The sequence below is a fragment of the Schistocerca piceifrons genome, chromosome 4 (genome assembly GCF_021461385.2).
Source record: "Schistocerca piceifrons isolate TAMUIC-IGC-003096 chromosome 4, iqSchPice1.1, whole genome shotgun sequence".
NCBI classification, from domain to species: Eukaryota; Metazoa; Arthropoda; class Insecta; order Orthoptera; family Acrididae; genus Schistocerca; species Schistocerca piceifrons.
This window is the reverse complement of record NC_060141.1, coordinates 366,807,983-366,835,665: the sequence shown is the minus strand read 5'-3', so window position 1 is coordinate 366,835,665 and position 27,683 is coordinate 366,807,983. Positions and strand designations below refer to the sequence as shown.

General features: G+C 44.5%; 1 protein-coding gene across 1 annotated transcript in view; it reads left to right on the top strand.

Moving 5' to 3' along the window:
* The window catches only part of LOC124794915, a 58,994-nt gene that overhangs the window by 7,744 nt on the left and 23,567 nt on the right, over nt 1-27,683 (top strand). Inside the window, exons 2-3 of the mRNA XM_047258617.1 lie at nt 10,641-10,828; nt 18,570-18,773. Of these exons, the coding sequence (XP_047114573.1) occupies nt 10,649-10,828; nt 18,570-18,773 (384 nt within the window). The 5' untranslated portion in view covers nt 10,641-10,648. The remainder of the gene's footprint in view (nt 1-10,640; nt 10,829-18,569; nt 18,774-27,683) is intronic.

The following is a 27,683-nucleotide window of genomic DNA, read 5'->3' as shown; positions in this document are numbered from 1 at the left end:
GTGAGTTCCTAAGTTTTACCTGCAGTCCAGTTAGCACAATGACTGTACGTAAGGAGTTAAAGAGAACGGGGTGCAATGGTCGAGAGTGTCCTCATACGCCGTACATTTCTGTAGTGATGACCGATGCTTGAGATGGTGTAAAGAGCGACGCCACTGCACAGTGAATGATTGGAAACGATTTATTTGGAGTGATGAATCACGGTGCACCTTGTGGCACTCTGATGGAAGGTTTGGGTTTTGGAGATTACTCGACAACATTAGTGGCCGTCATGTGTAGTTCTGACTGTGGAGTATGGAGGAGGTGCTGTTACGGTACGGGAGTTTCTTCTGGTAAGGACATTGCGCCATTATTGCGCTTAAGAAAACGCTAAATGCGGAAAGATATGAACACATTTTACAGTACTGTGTACTGCTTACAGTAGATAAACATTTCGGAGAGAATGATAGTGTGAGCAGGTCATCGTACCCTGTCAAAGAAGCATCTGTGAGACCGGCGTCCAAGATTACTACCTTCTCTGAAAACAATGGTTCAAATGGCTCTGAGCACTAAGGGACTTAACTTCTGAGGTCATCAGTCCCGACCTTCACTGACTTCTGCTCTTGAGGAAGAAAGGGCTGTCATTCCTGTACGGACATTCAGACGCTTCGTTGAAAGTGTCCCCAGCAGACTCCGTCATAAATGGGAAGGGTGGACACATCTCATACTAATATCCACTATAGGTTTTCGGATACTTTTGGTCAGATAGTGTAAACGGAATCAACACATGTTCCAGATCCCGTATCGTTTTAGATATTCCAGTACCCATGTTAACAAAAGCAGCAGAACGTGCTATTCTGTAACTCTGCAATTATTGAAGCACTGAAAACGGAAGGTCAGTTATTGAGGATACAAGTATATAGAATGTTTATTGGTGTGACACATCAAATTGTACCTATATCCCTATAGAACTACATAAAGGCGGACATGTGAATATATAGCACTTGAGTCTTACACGTCTGCTCTTAAATCGAGGTGGAGAGTTAAGTGGCCGTTCACTTGTAGAGGGATGGCTGAAACCGTGCCATTCGATTGGTTCCGCTGCCGGGCCCGCGGCAGCTGTGTGCTTTGTCACGCAGAGGGAAACCGAAGGCCAAGCGGCTGCTGGGAGGCAGAGAGACAAGGCAAGGCTGTGCCCGAGAGGCGGCACTTTCCTGGCGCGCCATACGGCAGCCGGCAAGAGCCGCACTTTCACACCCCACGTCGGCTTTTTTACACCGGCTTACATTCCCCAGCAGCCGCTGTAACTCACCGCACTCCCGAAAGTGAACGCGCCGCCGCCAGCGCTGCACTTAAGGTGATCCGCTAGCTGAACCACGAAGTCTGTAACCGTGTGTATGTACTAATCACGATAAAGTTGTACACACATACATTACTAAACTGCTGGCCTGCTTCATGGTCCACGGTCCCAGTTGCTGGCTGCCCTGTAACCGCTTCCAGGGACTACAAAAATTTGATTTTTAGTACTTCATATTCACTGAGGAGACAGAAGTCATGGGATAGCTGTACGCACATAAACAAGCGACGGTAGTATCGCGTACACAAGGTATGAAAGGGCTATGTATTGGCGGGAATATCATTTGCACTCATATAATTCACAGTGAAAGGTGATTATAGACGCACGAGGAAAATTAACAAATTTTGAACTCGGAATGGTAACTGGAGCTAGACGCATGGGACATTCCATTCCGGAAATTGTTAGTGAATTCAGTGTTCCGAGATCCACAGTGCCAAGAGTGTGCCGAGAATACCAGATTTCAGGCATTACCACTTACCACGGACAACGCAGTGGCTGACGGACTTCACTTAACGACCGAGAGAAACGGCGTTTGCATAGAGCTGTCGTTGTCAACACACGAGCAACACTGCGTGAAATAATCGCATCGCTGAAATCAATGTGGGACGTACGACGAACGTATCCGTTAGCTCACTGCGGCGAAATTCGGCGTTAATCGGCTATGGCAGCAGACGACCGACGCGAGTGCCTTTGCTAATAGTAAAAAATCGTCTGCAGCACTTCGTCTGGACTCGCGATCACATCCGTGGACTCTAGACAACTGGAAAGTTGTGGCCTGATCAGATGAGTCCCGACTTCAGTTGGTAAGAGGTGATGGTAGGATTCGAGTGGAGCGAAGACTCCATGAAGCCGTGGACACACTTGGTCAACAAGACACTGTGCAAGCTGATTGATGGCTCCATAATGGTGTAGGTTGTGCTGACATGGAACGGAGTGGGTCCTCTGGTCCAACTGAAGCCATCATTGACCAGAAATGGTTATTCTCGGTGACATTGGAGAACATTTGCAGCCCATTCATGGACTTCATGTTGCCAAACAACGATGTCATGTCACAGGGCCATACATGTTCGTGACTGGTTTGATGAACATTCTGGATTATTCGAGCGAATGATTTGGGCATCGAGATTGCGAGACATGAACCCCGTCGGCTGACAACATCTTGCATGGGTGTTCTGACCTCCATATCTTTCAACACGGCGCACTCACCTGTCAGTGTTAATTGTGTCATTGTAGTCCTTCCACATGTGTGTCCTTTCAAGGATGCATTCGGCCCTGACTTCACTTTTATGGATGACAATGTGCGATCGCGTCGAACAGCGTAGGTAGAGGAGGTCTTGAAACGAGAGAATTTCGGCGCATGAACTGGCCTGCCCGTTATCTCGATTTAAATCCCATAGATCACGTCTACCATAGGTTGGAAATACGTATCGCAGGATCTCCATACATAGCAACGACCACCAAACAGTTGTCAGCTTCGCTGGTGGAGGAATGGAACGGCTTACCACAGGGGTTCTTATCAACCTTGTGTTCATCGTGGGAGCGGGTTGCAGAGCATGCGATGCCGTCTGTGGTGATCACGCATCCTATTAGGAACCATGTCCCTCCCCGCCTTCTGTCATGTCCCGGGGACCATTATAAATCGCTCTTTCGGTATACTTATTGTCTTCGAATAAAATGTCATTTCTGTTCGTTTCATTACGAATTTCTGTCAATTACCTTCTATATTATACTGTGCAATGCATTTTGTGGACAGTATCCACATATACCACTGATTGTACTTGAAAAAATACATAATTTTACGACACATAGTTCAGGAGATATGACGTCGCAAACATGTAATGCATGAAAAACGAGATTTTCATAAAACGGAGCGCTTAGTGACTTCCAACAAACTTCCACGTCTCCCAAAATCCCGAAAGTGGCGTGCTAATGCGCGCGTCTACTCGGGCAGTTGTCAATTTTCCTTTAAGTAGACAGCGTTTATTATACAAAAAGTCTTCCACGATCAGCTGAATATAACTTGATAATGGCCGAAAACAGCTGAGCCCTTTGGCTAATGAATGCGGGCTAGTTAAAGAAAAAGCGACGTCGCTTCGTATGAATAGTGTTGCTTTAAAATGGAATAAGTCGCAAACTAGGAGTACTGCCTTAGCGGACGACAGATAAAGCTTTATAAACGATATTTCTCGCTTGTCATTTTCGGTCTCTGGCTACTTGAGGCAATCCAAAACGAACATCGTGATTAAAAACGACTGAAACCATTTTTTCATAGCGACATATCGATAAAAATAACAGGTAATGTAAAAGGAAGTATTCATTTTTTGCCTCCATTACATGTGTTCTTTACGACTCCCCTATGTCACATGGACAACACATAGGTAATAATCCATTGTACCCACACTTTATGAAGCATATGTGGAGTCACCAACGCGAGCGCATTTTGAGTTCTGGAATCGTTTTTTGCAAAGGAGGCACATTCACAAACAAGGTCCTTCGCACAACCCAATGGGTGTCATGTTCAGAGCTCGAGGTGGCCAAGACCACAGTATCGCCATGTCCAGTACGACCGATTCAATTATCTGGAAGATGTTCGTTTAATAATGAGCGAAACTCCACACCCCAGTGTGGGTGGAGCTCCATCCTGCTGAAAGATGAAATCCATTGAATCAAACCAAGTTCACAATTCTAACACGCAGAATACCTTCTCTACGGGATCCACTTATGACACGGAACTTTTCTCTTATGCCTCACTGTGCAGGCACCGGCTTCCGATTTACTGCGCTTGCTCACTTATAGAAATTTTGACCTTCCTTAACATTCTCTATGATGGATTAAACATCTGTAGCCGTTCGCAATTGCTATATTCATTTTGAAATCCTCCTTACAATAACGAATTACGGAATAAATTGTATCAAATAAATATACATCTCTTTTCGGAGTACATTGTATCAAATAAATTTACACTGCTGGTCACACAAGGAAACATCCAAATGAGGTGAAATGTGCAGCGTGTGTTTGCGGCAACGAGGAGGCACAAGATTAGCATTTCAGCGCAGGCACGCATCACGGGCGCCAGTAGTGCCACTTGCAAGCTTTATATAAAGGGGGAACAGACGGAATTGTTCTTGCGTGCGGTTGTTTTGCGTAAACAGCTTCAGTATGGCTCGTAGAAGACAGCAAGCATCTTTGGAGCACGTTTCGGAGTTCTAATGAGGAAGAATAGTTGCCTGTAGGGCTTGCGTATTATCCTTCAGAGAAATCGATGATAGTGTAGGACGGAACCAAACAACTGTGATGAGGATCTGTAATCGCTGGGTGAAGGAGGGAACGACGGACCGACGAGACCGATTGCGCCCACCTCGTGTGATGACAGGCATGTTATGCGTGTGACAGTGATGGATCGCTCGGCCATATTATGAACCATATCACAACAAATTCAGTCTGTTGCGCAACAAGCAGTGTCCGCGCTTACCATTCGACGTCGTTTGGAGCAGTGTGGACTGTCTGCTAGGCGTCCATTATTGCGTTTACCACTGAGTCAACGCCACAGGCGTTTGCACTGGCAGCGGTGCGAAGAAAGACGGACACGGACAACCAAATGAAACGACATTACTTTTACCGACGAATCCAGATTCTGCCTGCACCACCACGATGGTCGGATTAGAGTCTGAAAACAACGTGATGAGAGATCGTTGAACTTTTGCCTTATGCACCGCCAAACCGGTCATCCACCCCCATTGTGGTTTGGGGTGGTACGGGATTCCACTCCCGTGCCCCCCTAATACGCATTGGCAGTACATTAACCAGCCAGCGTTACATCTCTGAAGTGTTGGAGCCTCTTGTCCTCCCATATTTCGGAGCTTTCCGATGGCCACATTGCAGCAGCATAATGCCCGACCATACGTGACTCAGAATGTTCAAGTCCTCTTCGTCGCTCATCGTATTGCAGTGCTGCCTTTGCCTACCTGTTCTCTCACCTATCGAAAACATCTGGTCGATGACTGCAGAACTACTGGCCCGGTATACACCACTCGCTGGTACACCATATCACTTTTGACGATATGTGGAAGCAGTATGGACTGCTATATCCCAACAACGTATCCAGAGCCTCTTTTATTCAGTGTCGAGGCATGTAGCAGCGGTTATAGCCAGCGATGGAGGCAACGTTCAATACTACTTTCATCATCTCCTCATGGAGCTGTATTTCCAATCATATGATCTTTGTACAAAGTGTTACCTTCCTTATCAATTTGGCTGTTATTCCTCCGGTCCTTCTTGGTCATTCACTTTGGATTGCTAACTAAAACGAAAGTGAGGTGAATAATCAGGTTTCAAACCTTGTTCAACATCAATCCAGAGAGCACTCTCCTTTCCGACCACATCTTACTAATGATAGCTTCTACGATCACCGTGTGGAGCGCCTTGGTTTGAGTAAGCGACATCGACTAGGAATGCAAGTTAAATGGTGCATTGGTACTATGAAACAAGTAGCTTCCTTTTGTGATAGGCCACGCTTCTAATCGTGACAGATACTGATAAGTAAGAGAACAGCGCGAAAATGACGCAGCATTCCTGCCGCAGGTTGCGCCGGGTTTCGCCGGTCTCTCCGCCCCCACGGCGTCCCACTTGCTGGCGGTCAGTGGCCGGCCAGCCGCAGCGGCGAAAGTGACGGCGGCGAAAGCGCTGCTACGCCAGCTCACCAGCTGCTCCCTGGTTCGATGCCTAGCTGAGCAGGTGTGCTCCGTCAACAGTCCATGTTCAGCCGCCGAGAGAGGCGTTGCTTTATCGATAGCAGAGCGTCATGGTCAAGCGTTAGCAGAGTCTACCTCATTGTTGTTGTTGTACACATCACCCACCTCCCATTTAATTCGCTTCGGGTACTACGTCATGGTCCACAAATGTGGCACGTTCTTTCTCTTCACCTTATTATTCCGTTTTGCATTACAACTCTCAATGAACCTTAAGATTTTCAGCGATTTGCTTCCATACATCTTCGTCCTCTGTATTGCTCGATGTAGCTGTTTTGTTACGAAACAAACTATTGACGTTGATAGGTTTACGAGAAGTATCGATAGCACACACATTCTAACAGGAGGTTCTTTATAATAACGTTTTAATCTGCTAAGTATAGATGTCGAGATTATGTCAAGGTTATAAGCTAAACAGACAAAATATCCGTCATCACATTGAGAAGAGCACACTGGTCGATTTGGAGCGCTGTAAGTCATGTGACCCTCCACCGCTAACGTCAGTAACGTCATTGCAGTGGTTTCTGGCAGTCCCATTCGTGGCATCAGCGCAGTAAGACGGCTCCAGATGGAGACGTGAGAGATAACACATCGTGTTTGCACGAGTCAGTGATCACACGGTAAATGAAATCAAATGGTTCAAATTGCTCTGAGCACTGTGGGACTTAACATCTGTGGTCATCGGTCCCCTAGAACTTAGAACTACTTAAACCTAACTTACCTAAGGACATCACACACATCCATGCCCGAGGCAGGATTCGAACCTGCGACCGTAGCAGTCGCTGCCATTCATGAACAGCATTCCAGGAGAATTCCAACAGAATAACGCTCGTCCACATACCGGTATTGTAACCCAACATGATCTACAGAGTGTCGACATGTTGCCTTGGCCTGCTCTATCACCAGATTTGTTTCCAATCGAACACATAATGAGTCATCATCAGACGACAATTCCGACCAAGTGCAACATACATGGAGCGCCATCCCAAATACTGACATTACAATGCAATGCATGCACGTTTACATGCTTGCATTCAACATTCTTTCGGTTAAACCGGTTATTAATGTACTAGCATTTCACATTTACAGTGGCTTATCTTGTACTTACCTGTGATTTGCAATGTTAATCTCTTAAATATGTTACCTAGACAAATGTATTCCAGAAATGTAATTACTCTACATTAGCATCGCCGCCTGCCCCATGGGGGACTCAGGATCGATTCCCGGTATCTCCTCGGATTTTTCTGTGGTAGGGAGTTCTGGAATAGGGTCCACTCAGTCCTTATGAGACCATCTGAGGAGCTGCTTCAATAAAGAAGCAAAGGCATCGCCAGGTTTGATCTGCTAGCAATAAAAGCTGGAGGGATTGGCGACGTGCTGATCACTTGCTCGAAGATCATGGAGCGCTTCTCGTACTGCCATGTAGGCAGCATTCGGTCAGTCGGAGCAAGCCTAAGGCCAATCCCTAAAGTGTTGTTTACGATTACTACTTGAAATTAGCTGATGGGGCGTATGGGTCAACATCTGCGCAATTTGAGATCTCTTCGGGATCTAATTCTCAATCTGCGGTTTCAATTGGATGTAGCTTACCTGAAGAAACTTTCGGACTCTCTTCCTCGTCGAACTGATGCCATTATCAAGGTTACAGGCGGTGTTATACGGTATTAGCGTCATGAGTCCGGGGTGCGTCACCAATTTTTTGTCCGATGGTCTTGCTATAAATGTTGAAAGGCAGCAGTGTTCAGTGCAACAGCTGAAGGATGTAAAGCTACTGGGCAATAAATAAACGCTACAGATGTATCAGAGGATAAAGAAAGTTTGTCACGAGCACAGATTCAGGACGAACAGATGTTACAACACAGGTTAGAGGCTGTTGTTGGACGGAGAGAGATTCTCTTTTCCACAAGCACCTGACAACCCGCCTGCATATTCACGGTGCGGCAGTGATTAGTAGCTGCTTGATCGCTTCCCGCTATTTCTCAACGGCGCTGTGACGCAGCAGATGTGGAGCAGGGTGGCCGATATCGCCGACCCGATCTACGGCTTCATCGGCAGGGCCTCCCCTGCAGGCATACGGCGGCGCTGTTGCGTAAGGCGGGTAATGGCAGAATTAGGGCCGAGCCGGCGGTGGCAGCTTTCACTGCGAGGCGGAAGCCGGCAGCCCTGCCCAGCAGCAGGAGCAGGCTGAGCGGGGAGGGGTCTCATGCCTGGTCCGATCGTCTCCTGTACCTGTACAGACAAAATATTTACACCCGTCCTGGCACTCAAAGCTCTGATCAGTTCGAGTGAGCGTCAATGCTGCTTCTCTCACCAGGCAGCCACAGCGTGGTGAAACATACATACTCCCGAAAAAGAATGCAATACCCTCAAGGACAAGAGCGCAGGACCATTTTGTTGACATCAGCTGTGACAGGTAGTTCGTCGTAGTAGGGGTGTACGATAACAAATTCATACCAAATGAGAAACACCTGCCACAATAAAGATTGCCCAAACAATCACATTAATACATAGTACCCCCCTCTGGCAGTAAAGCAAGTGTGTATCCTTGCATGCAAATAGTCATAAGGATTCCGAATGGCATCCTGTTATAAACTGTCCCAGGCAACCTGAGCTTTAGTATCAGTTTGGCAATGGTTCTTGCTGACTCAGGAGAACTAGTAAGTTTCCGCTTCATCACGTCTCATATGCGTTAAGTTGTCGAGAAATCTGGTGATCTTGCTGGTCAGGCCAGTTGCGTTGCAGCAGCCGTATGAGGGCGTGCATTGACTTGCCGAAGAACATCACCTTTCTGTCGAAGAATTGTCAGTAGCACCCTGCTTGAATATAGGAAGCAGATCCAAATAGATGAAGGTCGCTGTAGTATGCATAGCTGGAGAGACTTGCACCAACATGGAGAGTTGCATTAAACTAGTCTTGGGACTGGAATTCACAACAACAGTAACAATTGCATCATGCATGTCCCTCGTTCTTTATCGCAGAAAGATGATGCGGACAGCAACTCCACCGTCGAACATCCCTGACAAATCCTTCCGCTGCAAGTCTTGGGACAACGTGAAAATAAGACTAACAGATCTCTCGTGAAAGAAAATTACAAAGCTCTCCGCTGAGAGTCGGTTTAAGCTTTTTGTGTAAATTCTCAGTTACTGGCGAGTAACGCCTCAGTAAAGCAGTGGGTTTTCAAATGTGTCATGTACCATGTCTTTGTAAGTGCAGTAAATAGCAATTTCCGGGAAAAACATAATATGTATTTCGGGTTACAGGTGTTTACCGATGTCCGTGGAGCTCCGCGTCTGCATTATCGAGGATAATCGGGAAGTTACTGTATTTGCAAGTATATATATATATGTGTGTGTGTGTGTTCTTTAGGTTTAGACGGCAAGTAACAAAACTATTTCTTGTTCGACTTATAGCGAGCCGCATTACCGAAAGACTGACGTAGAAATTAAAACTCAGTTCCTCATGCGACACTGGTTTCTTAAATTGCGTAAACAATGGAAGGCCAAGACAGTTTACCCTCCAGTTACATCTAAAATTATTCCAACTAAAAATTTATTATGGCGGTCTCTGCTGTCTGATACTGAACTGTTCATCTCTTAATATATGTAGCACAAGGAATATTTTCTTTTTATAAAGATGTACCTAAGTTTTCTTTTGTATTTTCAACCTAATGTTTTTCGTGCAGACGGGAAAGAAAATAACATATTACAAACTCAATATTTCTTACCCATTCCCTATTTATTCGACAACTGGATTATCAACATTTTTCAAGAACGCGTCGCATCTCGTGATGTGATGCAAAACTTTAAGGTATTGCGTAGTCAGCCGTTGCCTTCAGTTTCAACACTCAAAGTTCAGATATGATTACTTTGTAGGCGCCAGTCGTGACCTATTCAACTGTACTTTGGCGAGTAAGTAAACAACGTATCCAAGGACGTATCCGTAGCAGTTACTTTGATTTTGTAATTTAGTGGATTAGTATTTTCTTTCTTTTTAAAAAGAACATCTGGTGACTTCGTAAAATGTCGGAACCTGTAATGACACCACGTGAGTGATCTTAGGCTGAAATACAAAATACAAAAAAAAGTTTGTACACAAGAAAGTCTCTGTGCTTCTCTAGGGCAAGGTTTCGCAAAATAAGTTCATGCGAACATTGGTGCTCCGCATGAAATGAATCAATGCCCCGTGAAAATCTATTAATAATATGGTTTTTTTCCATATTTTGACGATACTAAATATTTTTTTAAACTTTATTATGGCTTTTTCGTTATTAGTTAAAATTTAAAACTGAAGTAATCACGAAATAAAACATGTTTCTCTTTTTTTTAATTTTATTGACTCTGAAAATAATCAACGTATTCCACCAAAGTACCAGGTTTTTCAAAGTGTTCCGTCAGAGAAAAAGTTTGGGAAGCCCTGCTGTATCTGCCTCGCCGAAGTGAGAGTTTCGCCTGCTGCATAGGCAACACTGCAAGCACCACTGCTTGGCGGGTAACCTACAACGCAGGCGACCAGATACCACAGGCGTGTGCTATAAGAAGGCTGTGTGTCTGTGTTACAGGCACGAGGATGAGGGTGCTCCTGCTGGTGGTGGCGCTGGCGGCGTTCGCGCGCGCACAGGTGCGCGAGGAGTTCGACGAGGAACTGGAGGAGGAGCGAGGCAAGCGGCAGACGTTCGCGCCCCGTGGCGTCACGCAGATCCCCAAGGGGGTGCCGCTGCCGCAGCAGCTGCGCTTCCCGCCGCCACAGGTACCGCAGCCTGCCCCCTGCCCGTAACTACCCGTAAACCATAAGACAAGTTTGCACAGAAGGAGGGGGCGCAGTGGTTAGCACGCTGCACTCTTGCGGGAGGACGGTGGGTCAAATCTTCGTGTGGCCAGCCCGATTTAGGAAGTCAGTGATTACCTTAAACGCCAGTGGTGAATGCCAAGACGTTTGCTTTGAAAGAACACTATCCGTTTCCTTCCCAGTCCCCAATCGGACGACTGTTAACGACTTCGTTCTTCCATTTACAAATCAGCAATACAATGGCATTAATATCGCCAACATTACTCACTCCCCTTAATTGTACAGGAGAGTGCTGTACCTTGGAACACTTCTCGCACTTTCGCCTGTAGAAGGTCCAGTAATAGAGGCTATTATATTTTATTATTCCTTTTTGAAATAATGGCATTCACTTTTTGTGCACTGCAGTCTTTTTTTCTAAAATTACAAAAATTGCTCTGTAAAGTAAGTCTTTTCCAAAAGTTAAAAAACGTTCCACGGTACAACATGGTCGTATAACTATGAACAAATATCCTATGGAAATTTGAAAATGTTGAACTCGAGAACATTTTGTTAGTACTACAAGGGTGTAAAGACTCGGTTGGTTGGTTGGCTGATTTTGGGGGAAGGGACCAAACAGCTAGGCCATCGGTCCCATCGGATTAGGGAAGGATGGGAAGGAAGTCGGCCGTGTCCTTTCAAAAGAACCATCCTGGCATTTGCCTGAAGCGATTTAGGGAAATCACGGAAAACCTAAATCAGGATGGCCGAAGCGAGTACGAACCGTTCTGGGGGTAAAGAGTATAAGTGCAGACACCTTTATTGGTGACTGGGGTTAGTGTCCTGAACAACATTACATCAGTCTTTACTTCATTTGCAGACTAATAATTATAGCTGTTACCAGTAGTATGTTTTAGCTTGGCCAGCACCTCCAAGTGCTTGTGGCAAGAGCAAGCCATTAATGCTTATTTTCGTCCGGGCAGCATGTCAGGAAGTGCCGACATGTGGACGCAGAATGGTTAGCCTATAATGAAAGACATACTCTACTTAGTGGTGCAGTTACGACCACGCAGAAAATATCACGTAGTAAATTACTTGATGTGTTTGTGGGAAGATTGTTCAGTCCAGAGAAAAAACAACCAGCACACTCATCTGTGTACGTATAAAGCTACCACGTACAAAAATTTCTGCGCGTATACCTCTTACATCCTATATTTAATGGTCTATCAGTTACATTATATATTACACAACAATAACCAGTAAGCGAGTTCAAATTAAGTACAAGTACTATTAAAAACCATTTACAAATTAAATACGTTTTGAAACAGAAGCTGTTGAAAAATAATACAAATTTCCTTTTTCAAAACAGTGTTAACACACTACACAAACTCAGTTAATTTGCAAAGATCCCATGTTCCGTTTTAGAACGCCTTCTTCCTTTACGAGGTATAAGATGGTGGACGACCGACAAACTGTGGCTCAGCCTTCCACAAGCTGCATACTATAGGTAAAGTGTAGCTGCTCACGAGGGGGCTGTAATTATCGTATGGCAGCGAAACGTGATAGATGTGCATTAGACATGCTAATGTGGAAACAATTTACGCTGAAAAAAAAAACTAGTTACAATTTTGGTCATCAGGTGCAAATCAGGCACTGTACAGCATCTCGGTGAGGTTTCCGTTGCTCCTACTGAACAAATTGTACAAGCGTCGTTTAATAATAAAATCATTATATATTTCTCACTGGTTTGACCTTTTCTGGCCACGTACCATTGCACATCAATCACATATGGAAACATTTCTATACATCTTTCTTGCATTCATAGTGCCAGATTTGCACCTGGTGGCCAAAACTGGAACTTTTTTCAGCGCAAATCGGTTTCACATCAATGCATTAGAATATCTATCAAGTTTCGCTGCCATACTATAATTACAGGCCATAGTGCACCTCTGTGAGTAGCTGCATTTTATTTATAACCACCTGATAGTTCTCCGCGTCATAAAATTCTGTAACTAAAGAATTAACTGTATCTTCCAAATAACTTTAATATATTACACAGCACATAAATGTGTAGATCTGAAAATATTTACAACGCCACACAAAAGACAACGTCAGGTTCCACAATAAAGAAAACAGAAAATACCGCAAAATTTTTACGGTGCCTCGTAGCGTACATTCCTTCATGTGACTGAAACGCCGACCAGGAACCATCCAAATAACTTTAATATATTACACAGCACATAAATGTGTAGATCTGAAAATATTTACAACCCCACACAAAAGACAACGTCAGGTTCCACAATAAAGAAAACAGAAAATACCGCAAAATTTTTACGGTGCCTCGTAGCGTACATTCCTTCATGTGACTGAAACGCCGACCAGGAACCAAGATGTATTCGGAGATAAACCATCCTCAAGGTAAAATGCTCTCTCTTACTTTAAACTTTCGCCTCTGAGACTTCGATTGACAAGTATTTTCCTTCCATTATCACACTTATCACACTAGACAGTGGCCAGTGACTTTGTATGTTAATGGGATTGCCATTGTACATAGCTGTTGTTAGAAAACAGCCTAGAACACTTCAGAAACAAAAGATTCTGCTACCTCAGACATTGTGTCCATTCAGGTGCAAAACCGCAGTCATTGGTTCACTTATACAATTTTATGATATACGCAAACCAAATACACGATATCTTCCCTTTCTTCTTTGAGTAGTTAGTTCCCTATTTTGTAGACCATTTAGATTCTTCACGTCACTTGTCGTGGTGGATACAATTCTTTTTTAACAATCAGTAATACCTAATACGCGAATCGATGTGCAACAGATCTACATTATCAATCAAAACTTTCTGGATACCTACTAGTGGACATTAATATGGGATTTTTCCACCCTTCACCTTTATGATGACTTCAACTCAGCTGGGAACACTTTCACTTAAGTGTCTGGATGTTTGTGAAGGAATCCTAGACCATCCTTCCTCAAGAGCCGAACCACAGAAGGTGGGCGCTGTTGTTTGGGGCAAAGTCGAGGTTCTAACTCATACCAGAGGTATTCCATTGGGTTCAGACGGCGCTTCTGGGAAAGTCAGTACATGTTCAGATATGTTACTGTCCAGAAATGTTACTGTCCACCAAGCTTGCCTAACAGATAGATGGTGCCTTACGACAGGGTGCATTGTCTTGCTGATACAAACAATCTTCCATCGTCCGAACTGTTCCTCTATTCTACGCAGTACATAATGCTGTAAAATGTGTTCATAACATTACGCAACTCGTGTTTTCTTAAGCGCAATAAGGGTATAACACTCTGGCCTTGAGAAACACCTCCATACCATCACACCACATCCTCCGTACTTCACTGTTGGCACTACACATAATGGCAGGAATAATTCTTCAAGCATTTGCCAAACCAAGACCGTTCATGGAGTTGTCACAGGTTCATGGAGTTGTCACCACTGCAAATCACTCGTTTCCAGTAATCGACTGTCCAGTCGCGTCGCTCTTTACGCTACCTCAAATGTCGCTTAGCAGTGACTGCAGAAATGTGTGAGTTATGAGGAGCTGTACGTCCAACGTACCCCCATTCTTCTTGACTCCATTCGCACAGTCATTGTGCTAGCTGATCTCCAAGCAGCATTTTGGATCTCACTAGGGATTCCTTCCACTGGTTTCATGCGATGTTTTACAGCCACACTTAGCAAAGCTCGATGGTCCCTAACCGCACATCAATTCAAATATGTGCGAATTACTAAGGGACCAAACTTCTTAGGTCATCGGTCCCTAGACTTACAAACTACTTAAACTAACTTATGCTAAGAACAAAACACACACCCATGCCCGGGGGAATACTCGAACCTCCAGCGAGAGGGGCCGCGCAGTCCGTGACATGACGCCTCAAACCGCGCGGCCACTCCGCGCGGCCGTGGTTTAATTGTGGTTGTTTCTTCGTGTTTCCACTTCACAATCACATCGCCAACAGTCGACATCGGCAGCTTTAGAAGGGTCGAAATGTCCTTGATAGATCTGTTACTCAGGTGACATCCAATGACCACTCCACTTTCGAAGTCACGGAGCTCTCCTAACCGAGCTATTCTACTCTTACTGCTTCTCTACTGACAATATAATACTCCGACTCCTTTTACTTGCATACTAACTGGTCCGACATCTAGTGCTCAATTCCGCGTTACACAGGGGCGTCCGGATACTTCTGATCAGATAGTGTATTCGCGCACTCCGAATGAAAACGCTGACATCTACTGAGCGTAATGAACAGGTACACTGCGACTAACTACTGGACAATACGCACCAGGATAAAAGTCTAGTAAACAAGGGCTCTAAAATACATATCTTAAAAGCAATAAGCACTTATTCACCTTCACTACTGTGAAAAAATCTCTTTTACTACAAGTTCTTTGCTTTCCATATTTTGAAACGTGCTAGTATGAACCAGAACAAGAAAAAAGTCCAGTAAACATAAGCACTTTTCATGTTCGCTACTCTGAAGCATATCTCTTCTATTGTATCATTATTCATAGCTCGTAACGTATCCTCCTCAAAGCACACGTTCGCTTGACTTTTTTTTCTTTTTTTGGTTCATACTTTCTCTTCTCAAACTGCAGAAGACAAAGAGCTTGCAGCAGAAGAATTTTGCTTCACAGTAGTGAGGTTGAAAAAGTGCTCGTAACTTTTAAGGTATGTGTTTTAGAGTCCTTTTTTACAAGACCTTTTTTCCTTCGAATGATCGTTGCTGCCATATCCCAGGATATTGACCATTCTTGTTGGGATACCTTGTGAAAAAGGACAATCATATAAGTAGGAAGGGCAGCCGACAAGTTTTTAATTGTCACCTCCTTCAGCGCTCTAGATTGGCCTGTCAGGGAGGCGCCATTTCCACTGTGCCGATACTAGACCTTCTCAATGGCCTGCGCCAATTTGTCCCGGCTCCTCTAAAGATCTAATATGGTAGTGCAGCACCTTGACAGTGTCTACCAGGATTGCAGGCATGTAGCTGCAAACAAATAAAAACTTCAGAATGAGATTTTCACTCTGCAGCGGAGGTTGCGCTGAGATGAAACTTCCTGGCAGATTAAAACTGTGTGCCGGACGGAGACTCGAACTCGGGCGGAAGTAAAGCTGTCAGAACGGGGCGTGAGTCGTGCTTGGGTAGCTCAGTTGGTAGAGGACTTGCCCGTGAAAGGCAAAGGTCCCGAGTTCGAGTCTCTGTCCGGCCCCAGGCTGTGGCTAAGCCATGTCTCCGCAATATCCTTTCTTCCAGAAGTGCTAGTTCTGCAAGGTTCGCAGAAGAGCTTCTGTGAAGTTTGGAAGTTAGGAGAATTGAAGCTGTGAGGGCGGGTTGTGAGTCGTGCTTGGGTAGCTCAGATGGTAGAGCACTTGCCCGCGAAAGGCAAAGGTCCCGAGCTCGAGTCTCGGTCCAGCACACAGTTTTAATCTGCGAGGAAGTTTCAAACACAAACTTAATTACGCTTTTTTATGTGATAATTAAAAATTTATGAATATCCTTGTACATATATCGTGAAGTAATTTGTAATACACATATGGTAAATTTAATCTCTGGAAAGTGATCTTTTCGGAAATAAGATTTAATGCTCTTCACTAACGAGGGGACCTTAGGGATTGACCGTGTCAGATTTCCTTCATACTCAGAGGATCTGAAGTGCCAACGGTCTCGCCGCAGAGGTAACGCCGGCTCCAGTCAGGTCACCGGGTTTAAGCGCTTTCGGACTTGGCCATCACTTGGACGGGTGACCGTTCGGATCTGCCGAGCGCTATTGGCAAGTGAGATGCAATCAGCACTTACATGACCAATCGAGAACCTACTTGACTGAGACGCTGCGGCTACTGTCATGAAAACTGAAGAAGGCCGTGAGAGCAGTGTGCTGACCACATGACCCTCTATATACGCATCCAGTGTTGCCTATAGGTTGAGGAGGACACGGTGGGCGGTCGGTACCGGTGGTCTTCCCGGGGCCTGTTCGGATGGAGTTCTGTTTTCTTCATAGGACTTGAGGCTCAGTGATGTTTTAATATAAATAACATCTTTTTATTTCCAATCACTAATCAGATGAATATGTGACTATTGACAAGTTAAAATTTAGTACGAAAATACAAAAAAATAAATAGAAAATTAAATACTTTTTCCAGAGGTTGAACAGTATTAATGATGTATATCTTTTTTATTTAACAATAAGGCATTGCGCTTGTTTGGATCAAAATTCAATTTATCTTAATATGACCAGCAATTAAAAGTAATATATGTTATTTATATTACAAAAATATCACTCGGTATTTGTTAGCCAATATTTCCATTTGTTAATAAATATGTAATACAAACAGAAAGCTTTTAAAAAATTTCTGCTAGCAGTATTCGAAACAAACACTTTACGATTATAAGACTTTGAAAGTGTTGTTAATAAAAATTCTCTATTTAAACTAGACTGAACTGCATGTGACTGCTTTAGTCTTTAATAAAACTTGCATCTGACTGCGTATTTAACTGAACTGAACTTTATCTGACTGCATCAAAATATTGTTGAAAAATTAATACTCAAAATACACATCTGACTGCATGAAAGTTTCGTGGTAAAAATAAATGAAATTCACCAACCTGCATCTGACTGCGTCTGTGGACTTAGATCGTGCACTCCTTCCCGTTTAGCCGATAATAAAACATATATTCAACTCAGCCGTAATGCAATGGCATAAAATTGTCATTCTACATAACTTTACTCATTTTGGAGCTGTTTGTTACTTAGTAAAAATTCTGTCCTGATCTGAATAATTTGCCAACTGTGCAATGGCATATAGATTATTTTACTCTGATAAATGAAATTATTAGCTTTACCCATGGGAACTTTAATGTACCTTTTGGTTCAATGCAAGCACAGGATGCGGAGAACAGCATAAGGTGTGAGATGAAAGTCTAATTTTATCTAAAAAATATTTATTGTTCAAACTTTTAAGGCATATGTGAAAAACTAAAAAAAAAAAATTCTATAGCATGGATTTACGAGAAAGTTTCACTAAACGCTTATTGCATCAACAATGGGTTTTCTATCTAGCTTTTAGACATTATTTAACCAAAGAATACCTATTTTATTAATTATTCTTTCTAGTTTCCCCAGGTATGTGCCGAGTTTCGTTCAATATATAGCTTATTATGTGCATAGCGCCAATTCTTACTTTGATGCTGTCACGACCCGGCTGCCTCCTGCAGGCATCTAGCTCCGACTCGAAACACGTCTGCTGTCTCTGCGGATCTCCTCACCACTCCTCAAACCTTTACTGCGTGCACCTATATCTGTTAGCTGTCAAAGATCTTACTACTCGAAGATGTACTACCCGTCCAACCTTGAGGTTGGGAACTATCGACATTTTTCACTGGCTCTATCCTGATCGAATCTCAGCACATACCTTTCAAGTTTTACGCTAGTGCTCACTATGATTGTTTTGCACTTACCAGCCTTTGCTAATCCTCCAACATTCAAAGTCGATTTTTTGGAGTTCTTCAAAAAACTGATTTATGTTAGGACAGTCATGTCCGCACGCTGATCTTCAAACCCTACGGAGAATATGTAAGACATCTGATACGAAATGTTCCCTTGTAAGAGTGGGATGTAGGTGCCGCTTGCTCCGGGTGTAAAAACAGACGTAATCAATGTCTCTCATTCCCGATTGCTGACCGCGGCTGTTGCCGCCGCTGTGCAGGCGTTCCGGCAGGCGGCACCGGTGGACGAGGAGGACGAGCTGAGTCGCAACATCGTGACGCCGACGCCGCAGCCGGTGTACCGCCGGCCGCCGTCGCCGCCCCCGCAGGACTCGCAGCGCGATTACTCCATACAGAGGCCGCAGCCGCAGTCGCCCAACGCCGTGCGCAGGCCGGGGCCGCCGCCCGGAAAGGGACAGCCTCTGGTAACACGCCGACTGCACCCACACCAGTAGCTTCCATCCCACGCACTGGGCTCCGGCTGTGCTCTTCCTCTACCTGTCTGGGCTACTGTTTCCATCTCCACACACTTGCTAACTTCACTCATTCGCACGTCGTATTCCTTAAAGCTCATAATGGAGCGGAGGCTTCAAATGTGCAACGAGTCAACTTATTACAGCCAAAAACAGCAACCGCACACTACTTCCGTAAAGTTCTTTGTTGTTATTCTACATCTACATCTACATACATAATCCGCAATCCACCATACGGTGCGTGGCGGAGGGTACCTCGTACCACAACTAGCATCTTCTCTCCCTGTTCCACTCCCAAACAGAACGAGGGAAAAATGACTGCCTATATGCCTCTGCACGAGCCCTAATCTCTCTTATCTTTGTAGTCTTTCCGCGAAATGTAAGTTGGCGTCAGTAAAACTGTACTGCAGTCAGCCTCAAATGCTGGTTCTCTAAATTTCCTCAGTAGCGATTCACGAAAAGAACGCCTCCTTTCCTCTAGAGACTCCCACCCGAGTTCCTGAAGCATTTCCGTAACACTCGCGTGATGATCAAACCTACCAGTAACAAATCTAGCAGCCCGCTTCTGAATTGCTTCTCTGTCCTCCATCAATCCGACCTGATAGAGATCCCAAACGCTCGAGCAGTACTCAAGAATAGGTCGTATTAGTGTTTTATAAGCGGTCTCCTTTACAGATGAACCACATCTTCCCAAAATTCTACCAATGAACCGAAGACGACTATCCGCCTTCCCCACAACTGCCATTACATGCTTGTCCCATTTCATATCGCTCTGCAATGTTATGCCCAAATATTTAATCGACGTGACTGTCTCAAGCGCTACACTACTAATGGAGTATTCAAACATTACGAGATCCTTTTTCCTATTCATCTGCATTAATTTACATTTATCTATATTTAGAGTTAGCTGCCATTCTTTACACAAATCACAAATCCTGTCCAAGTCATCTTGTACCCTCCTACAGACACTCAACGACGACACCTTCCCGTACATCACAGCATCATCAGCAAACAGCCGCACGTTGCTATCCACCCTATCCAAAAGATCATTTATGTAGATAGAAAACAACAGCGGACCTACCACACTTTCCTGGGGCACTCCAGATGATACCGTCACCTCCGATGAACACTCACCATCGAGGACAACGTACTGGGTGCTATTACTTATTGTTGTTGCTCTCACAAAACCGAAAATTTTCTTCGAACAGTGTTGCACTCTACCTTACACCAGACGTTTCGTATTTGCGTAAGTACTACGTACAGTTGTAAAGCTATAGTAGGCTACCGTAGACTGTCGTAAGTAAGCGAAGACTATGGTAGTTTTCCTGGTGGCATTGGTCAGTTAAGATCGTACCTGTAAATTAAGTGTGTTGCATGCCTATCGGACGTTACTTCATTTCCATCGCTCTGTTTACGTATACGATTACTGTCTTACTTGGTTCCCCTAGAAACTGAAGAGCAATGAACTGTCTAGAAATTGAAGGAAATTTGTAAGATTTCAGATCTGCAGAATTCTGAAAGAATGCGGTGCGAAAATATTGGACGTTTGCCACGAATTGATTTGCCAGAGGGCGCATTAACATCTATACTAAATTTTATCCACCTCTCCTAGAAAGGTTAGAACGCACCTTTGGCGAAACTAGCATTGCTTGTAGTTCCAAATAAAAATAGATGTTTCACGAGTGATAAATTACGCACTGACTGGATCTTTCTCCAGCGCTAAACAAAGTTATTCTACGATAATGATGCAATCCGAAGAAATGAGTTAATATTTGTGCCACGGCTGGGACTGGAACGTGGGATTCCTTGCTTACGAGGCAGGAATGCTAACCATTACACGACCACAGGACTATGGCTACCATTGCTGCACGCTCTCCACATGTCCAATACCCCCCCCCCCCCCTTTTCTTCATATTCCATCATTATCGTAGATAAAGATGTCTCAAACGTCTGGATCAAAATGGTTCAAATGGCTCTGAGCACTATGGGACTTAACATCTTAGGTCATCAGTCCCCTAGAGCTTAGAACTACTCAAAATCTAACTAACCTAAGGACATCACACACATCCATGCCCGAGGCAGGATTCGAAACTGCGACCGTAGCAAAACGTCTGGAGGAAAATCTAATTATAATATCTATGCAGCTACTCTAATATTCAAGACATGAGGGAAATAAAGACATTATCTGCCACTGGGCACTGATTTATATCAATGGGGCAAGTTGAAAAATTGTGCCAGACCAGGTGTGTAATACAGGTCTTCTGTTCACTAAGCAGTTGTGTTGACCACTACGCCGTTCAGGCACAGTGGTGACCACACCCGCACAGACTGCCATTAGCACGCCTCCCGTCAGACTCACGTCCTCAACTTATACCACACACTACTGACTTGGTGCCCTTGCTCATTAACCTCATTACTCGCGGCAGCTCGCCGATTCCCGTAAGAGTTCGAGCTTGGTGTGCATCTGCACTGTTCTTTCGAACAGACGCTACATGCTTATTTACCTTATTTCCTGGTGAATAAAAGTCGAGAAACTCAACTTGAAGAGAAGGGTGACTGCCCTCGCCGGTATTTACACTGGTTTCTCTCACAGTTAGATTGACAGCAGTGTGTACAGCGGCTCGCGTGAAAGCTGCACAGAGCGGAGGCCGTTGCCAACAGCGCGTGAAAATGCATTGGGCCTCGCAGACTAGCATTAACAGCTGGCACGTTGCGAAACTTGACAGCGTTTCCCAACAAGCCGCCGGTGCAATGAAGACTGCACTACACTTACCTCTAAATGTTTTAATTATCCCAGAGGATATGCTGAACTGAGAGGCTGTTCTTGTAATTCCGGTAAGATCATGTTCCCACCTCACTGTGATCTATATTTATTAATTCATTTATTTTGTTGCCTTTCTACTTCCCGTAAGCTCCTATGCTCTGGCCGGGTCAGTCAGTCCGACCGACCACCGTGCCGTTGTTTGCCACATGGCATCACGCTGGTACAGTGTGGAGTCAGCGTCTGGTGAGCACACCGCTCTTCCAGCCGTTGTCGATTTAGCGCACCTTGGAGTCGCTCGTCTTCACTCAAGTAGCTCCTCAACTGGCATTACGAACCAGAATGCATCCCGTTACAGTCGATCCACCAAGGAAAAATCCCTGGCAGTACCGGGAAGTCCTCCACATGTCGGACAGCTACGATGACCACACCGCTACGGCCGCGGTCCCTACTTCCCGTACATGTGTTTAAATCACAATCCTCCTCATATCTGTGCCACCTCAACAACACTGAAGTTTTGCCTATCGCTTCGAACAAGTACATTTGGGACCAGGAAACCTGGTGATAGCGATAGGACTCGTCCACAATTCACCTTTCAATGCGAGACATTTTTACCAATGATAGATGACTTGGTGGACACGTTCGTTGTAGAAGCCTGCTTTTTGGCTATTCAGGAAACGTTACACCTCGAAAAGCACCTCGTCTTCATCCTGGAAATGCCTACCACTCAATAGATTCTTCAGGAAGGAGTCATTGTGTGTCATGTTAGGCGGAAACGAGGGTGAGGCAAAAACTGATAGCGCAAAGAGGCAGCATGTGTGACCGTGTTCTGTACACAATGAGGTGAGGGATGCCGTGGAGCAGAATCACCCCGTTGTACAGCTTCCCGCTATGCTTTATCTCGACAGCCATCATGGAAAACCATTAACAGTGACGTGCACTGAGAGACATACCGTAGCCTACGCAACTCCATCAACAGCAAATGGCCTGAGCTCGTCACGGATGGAGTAATTCCACTCCACGATAACGCGTGTCCACACGTCTCTAGGGTCACACAAAGTCTAATGGCCAAGTTCAAGTGGGAGCAGCTTGACAATCTGCCCTACAGCCTGGACAAGTCGCCCTGCGACCTCCGTGTGTGTGTGGTCCGCTGAAAAAATTTTCAAAGCGAAGCGCTTCAACTGGGACGACGAACTGAAGGACACAGTGAAGGACTGATTCCCGTCACAGCCACAGGAGTTCTTGGAACATGGAATCCTTCGGCTCGCGAAAAGTGAGATAGCTGCGCTCGGGCCTCTGGTGATTACTTTTGAATAAAGACTTCAATTATACCCACAGTTTGTTTCGAACCTTTCTTCTGAACACCCATCATGCTACGATGGCCATTTTCCCATTTGTAGGAAGGAATTATCAAAATATTTTCGTATTCGCACGAGAAAGTAGGTAACTGAAATTTTTTGCTGTCCAAAAGCTATCTAACATCAGATTCTGAAAACTGATCCATGTCTGATTTTCATTTCTCCCACAATCTCATCGATTGTGATACCCTGGTCTTCGAGCACGATGGGCTCCACTTCCCTTGAGATTTCCTGTTCTTCACAGAGGGATGGTCCGCCACTTCGTTCTTCCTCATTCAGACTTGTTTGTCAACACAGGCACCCTCTGCACCACCAAAGCACTGCCTCGGATTATGGTGTATTGTTACTACACGCTTCTAGCAACTTCAGAAAACGAATAACCGCAGGGTATTCCATTTTAGCAGTGAGCTGCGCCATTTTGCTTTGGTTACTCTGGTGGCGTGCTACGGTCCAGTGGTGCGGTGATTTCAATGCGTATCAGCACTGTAGATATGTATCTGCAAACATACATAGAATCAATCAGGTAACGCTGTTTATTGAGGTGAAAACTAAAATCTTATGACTGCCTGTCATGTATGGACGAACACCGAATCATGAATAAGAATATTTTGTTTAAGGAGCAGTGGATCTTGGCCCACATTTATATTAGGCAGATTCATCAAGCTGCCAGTGGAAACCAGACTCTGAGTTAGGAAGTTTAACAGTAATGTGTGCTACGAGCTCAATAATGCATAGATGAACACACTTGTTTCAGAAAGTCTACAGAGAAGTGTGCTCCATTCTTCTCATCCAAACATATGTGATGTAATCTTATGTCATTCGAAATGCCATTGTAGCTCCCGTTTCTGGGGTTCCTGCCTTCCGAGTCACGTTTTGATGACATGTACTGACCAATTGGAAGTGGACTTCGGTCTTTCAGAGTAGTTTCACCTGCATTCGCCATAATCATTCGCTCCTTGACTACTAACCTTATGAAAACAGCAAAAAAAATCGAAATTTTATTCGGCTTCAAAGCGAGATTTAGGTAAAGAACATTTTGATCCACGAGTCCGTCGCCAAAGACGTTGAGGTCAAGTTAGTGATAACCATCAGTTTGTTATGAAATGCACTCGCATACTGGAAATACGATTGTACAACGGCTATACAGCAGCAGCAGCACTCCGTCGTCAGGCCACAAGTGGCCCATCGGGACCATCCGATCGCCGTGTCATCGTCAGTTGAGGATGCGGATAAGAGGGGCATTTGGTCAGCACACCGCTCTCCCGGTCGTTACGATGGTTTTCTTTGACCGGAGCCGCTACTATTCTGTCGAGCAGCTCCTCATTTGGCATCATGAGGCTGAGTGCACCCCGAAAAATGGCAACAGCGCATGGCGGCTGGATGGTCACCCATCCAAGTGCCGGCCACACCCGACAGCGCTTAACTTCGGTGATCTCACGGTAACCGGTGTATCCACTGCGGCAAGGCCGTTGCCACAACGGCTATACGATTTACTAATAACATACGGAAACTTGTGCCGGGCCGGGACTCGAATCTCGATTTACAGGAGCGGTCGCCTTACCCGTTTTTTTAGCCGTACATTACTCACAGCCAGACAAAACTTCCATATGTCCTTGTGTCGACGTCCCTTAGTGCTTGCATAAAAATGGTATGATTCCTGCAAAGGAAGAGACATTGTTATGCTCGTAAGATTGCTTGCATGGATGTCCGAAGCAACGTCGCATAGATCTACGTTGTGTTGTTGTTGTTGTGGTCTTCAGTCCTCAGACTGTAAAACACAGACACTGCCCTACTGTAACATCAGTACAGTTTCACTCCCTAAAGATAAATGAGAGGCAGTACTTCGTTTGAGAGAACGAGCGATATGGCGCAGAGTTTGACTCTGGACTCCCATTCGGCAGGTTGGTGTTTCAAACTGAACAACCAATTTCAAGTTTCCCGCGGTGTCCCTAAGCCGCTGAAGGAAAGTGCCTGGGTAGTACCCTTGAAATGGACACGAACGGTTTCCGTTTTTATTCTTCTCCAGCGCGCTCTTGACGGATGTTATATTCTAACGCTATCTTATCAATAGCTTTACATGGTGAGAGGCGTGACTGTAGTAGAATTACATTGCGTATTCGCAGAGAATACATAAAACCAGCTGATGTATTTGTTACAAACCCCTGTACGTTATGCTACATGCGATGTTCAAGAGTCTTGTGAGTCACCTGCATTTTAGAGTTGCTGCTTGTGCGTTCCTGAGTCCTGACAGGGAGTTCCTAGTAAGCTACAATGATCGAAAAGGATCAGAAATAGAAAAAAAGAAGACGAATCTTCAGTTAACAATATATTCTAAAGTTAAAGAACGCTACGGCCAATTTATTCAAATAATTGTTGGATAGCAACGTAAGCAACCAACGACAAGAGGACATGCAGCCACTAATACACTCTTGCCTGAATCAGATAAACATAAAGAGCACAATATTGATTCCCAGCAATAAACGTTTTGTAACTGATTCTTCCATGTAGTACAGACAGCGCTCCCCCATATTTCGGGAGGAGGAAGTATCATATTTTCTGCCGCGCGGGATTAGCCGAGCGGTCTCAGGCGCTGCAGTCATGAACTGTGCGGCTGGTCCCGGCGGAGGTTCGAGTCCTCCCTCGGGCATGGGTGTGTGTGTTTGTCCTTAGGATAATTTACGTTAAGTAGTGTGTAAGCTTAGGGACTGATGACCTCAGCAGTTAAGTCCCATAAGATTTCACACACATCTGAACATCATATTTTCTCAGCGAAGTTTCAGCAGAGCGCACATTTATCTGCAGAATGGAAAATTCATTCTGGAAACAATCTCTAAGGCTGTGGCTAAGCCATTTATTTGCAATATCGTTTAAGCCAAAATTACTAGTTCCGCAAAGTATGTAGGGGAACTTCTGTGAAGTTCGGAAAGTAGGATGAAGGTAGTGGTAGAAGTAAAGCAGTGCCTGGATTGCTCAGTCATTAAGAATATTTCCCTCTAGAGGTAATCATCTTTCTCCATATCCTAACTGCATACATCTCTATCTGTCTAAGAGAGTGAATCAGACATTCACTTCGATTATACTCTTGAAAGAAAGCAAACACAATTACTTCAGTCTCGTAACCGACACCCATGACAATGATTAAAAATGCAGCAATATGCTTTCTCCTTCGCGTTCCATCATTTAACGGAAACCTCTTATCATTGTCTCAAATCGTTATGTAATATTAGCGATACCAACGTTACGTTGGAGACAATGCCTACACTATCTTTCCATAGCAAGAAGATTTTCAGCCAGAACGCAGTGACATGCATTTATAATTACTGCGTAACAAATCAGTTTCAGGTGAATGGTTGATGAATTCTTTTTCTTAAGCGGATCTCCATTGAGATAGTTCCCGTGCAAGAAAGGCAAGACGGACGCCACTACGCCTGTCAGAATCGTTTAAATATTCCAAAGTAAAAGTGCTTGTGTATTTCTCCCTCGGCTTGTGATACTGTGCGCCCTAGACCTTGGCAGGCCCGAATAAAGCCTGTCTCTTGTTCCTGTTCGTGCCAGGTAGTCAGGTTTCGGCGCGGCTCCGCGGTACAGCAGCGTTCGCTCACGAGAGTGCACCCGCCAGTGTAAACACGCGAGTCTTCTGTTTGCCCTTCGCTGTCGTTTACGCAGGCCGACATCCGCAGTGCGCATGCGCCCGCCGTGCCACTTTGCCCGCTGCCCTGTTTGCATACGCTTTCGACTGCCCTGGTGAGCGAAGCGTTGTAAGTGCCAACTACGCACTAGCGCTATGTTCACCCGTCAAATACAGCTCCAGAGATAATCATGACATTGCTGGCGTAGTCACTGCCTAAATGGAATACAATGCTCCTGATATACGATGGTATTTACATGATCTTGAAGTAGATTTCTGTCTTAGGAGAAATCACTACTTGTATCCGTCCTTGTTTGAACAACAAATATTTCACGAGGTGCTCCCTTCAGCAAAACACAATTTCCTATTTTTTCCTCTTCTCCCACGCGTGCTTCGTTCGGATTAGATAATTATCAGGGACTTTCTATTCATTTTACTGTCAAATACTAAATGAGAAGAAGGTTAATAAATTTCAAGCTGTGTGTGGAACAACTGGAATAACACAAATGAAATTCTACAAAGTTACGGTTGTACCTACTCTTGCATGTGGCTCCGAATCAAGGAATAAAAAAAATAAAAAATAAAAAAAACTGTGCCAGCAGAAATCAAGTTCATTACATGCGTAAAGGGCTGTAATAAAACGGATAAAATAAGGAATGAAACAATAAGATCTTAGTCTTTACAGTTAATGACAAGAGAGAAGAGTACAGAATGAAATGGAAGAATCATGTTGATAGAATGACAGAGAAGAGATTGCCAAAAATATTAATGAACTATCTGCCGACTGGAAGGAGAGAATAAGGAAACCTTGCAAGAGGTAGATGGATGATGGAAACTAGAACAGGTGACTACAGCACCTAATCCTTGGAACGGGATGATGATGATTATGACGATGATGATGATCATAATGAGTAAATATTGGATGACAAACCATTTAAGCTGGAGTTGTGGTCATCATGCTTAAAACGTGTTTTAACAGAAATATCTACAACAGCATGTTTTGTTATTCATGTCGCTGCCAAGTTCTGCATTACAGCTGACATTTCAATACTGCTTGCATACTCTCTCTCTCTCTCTCTCTCTCTCTCTCTCTCTCTCTCTCTCTCTCTCTAAAG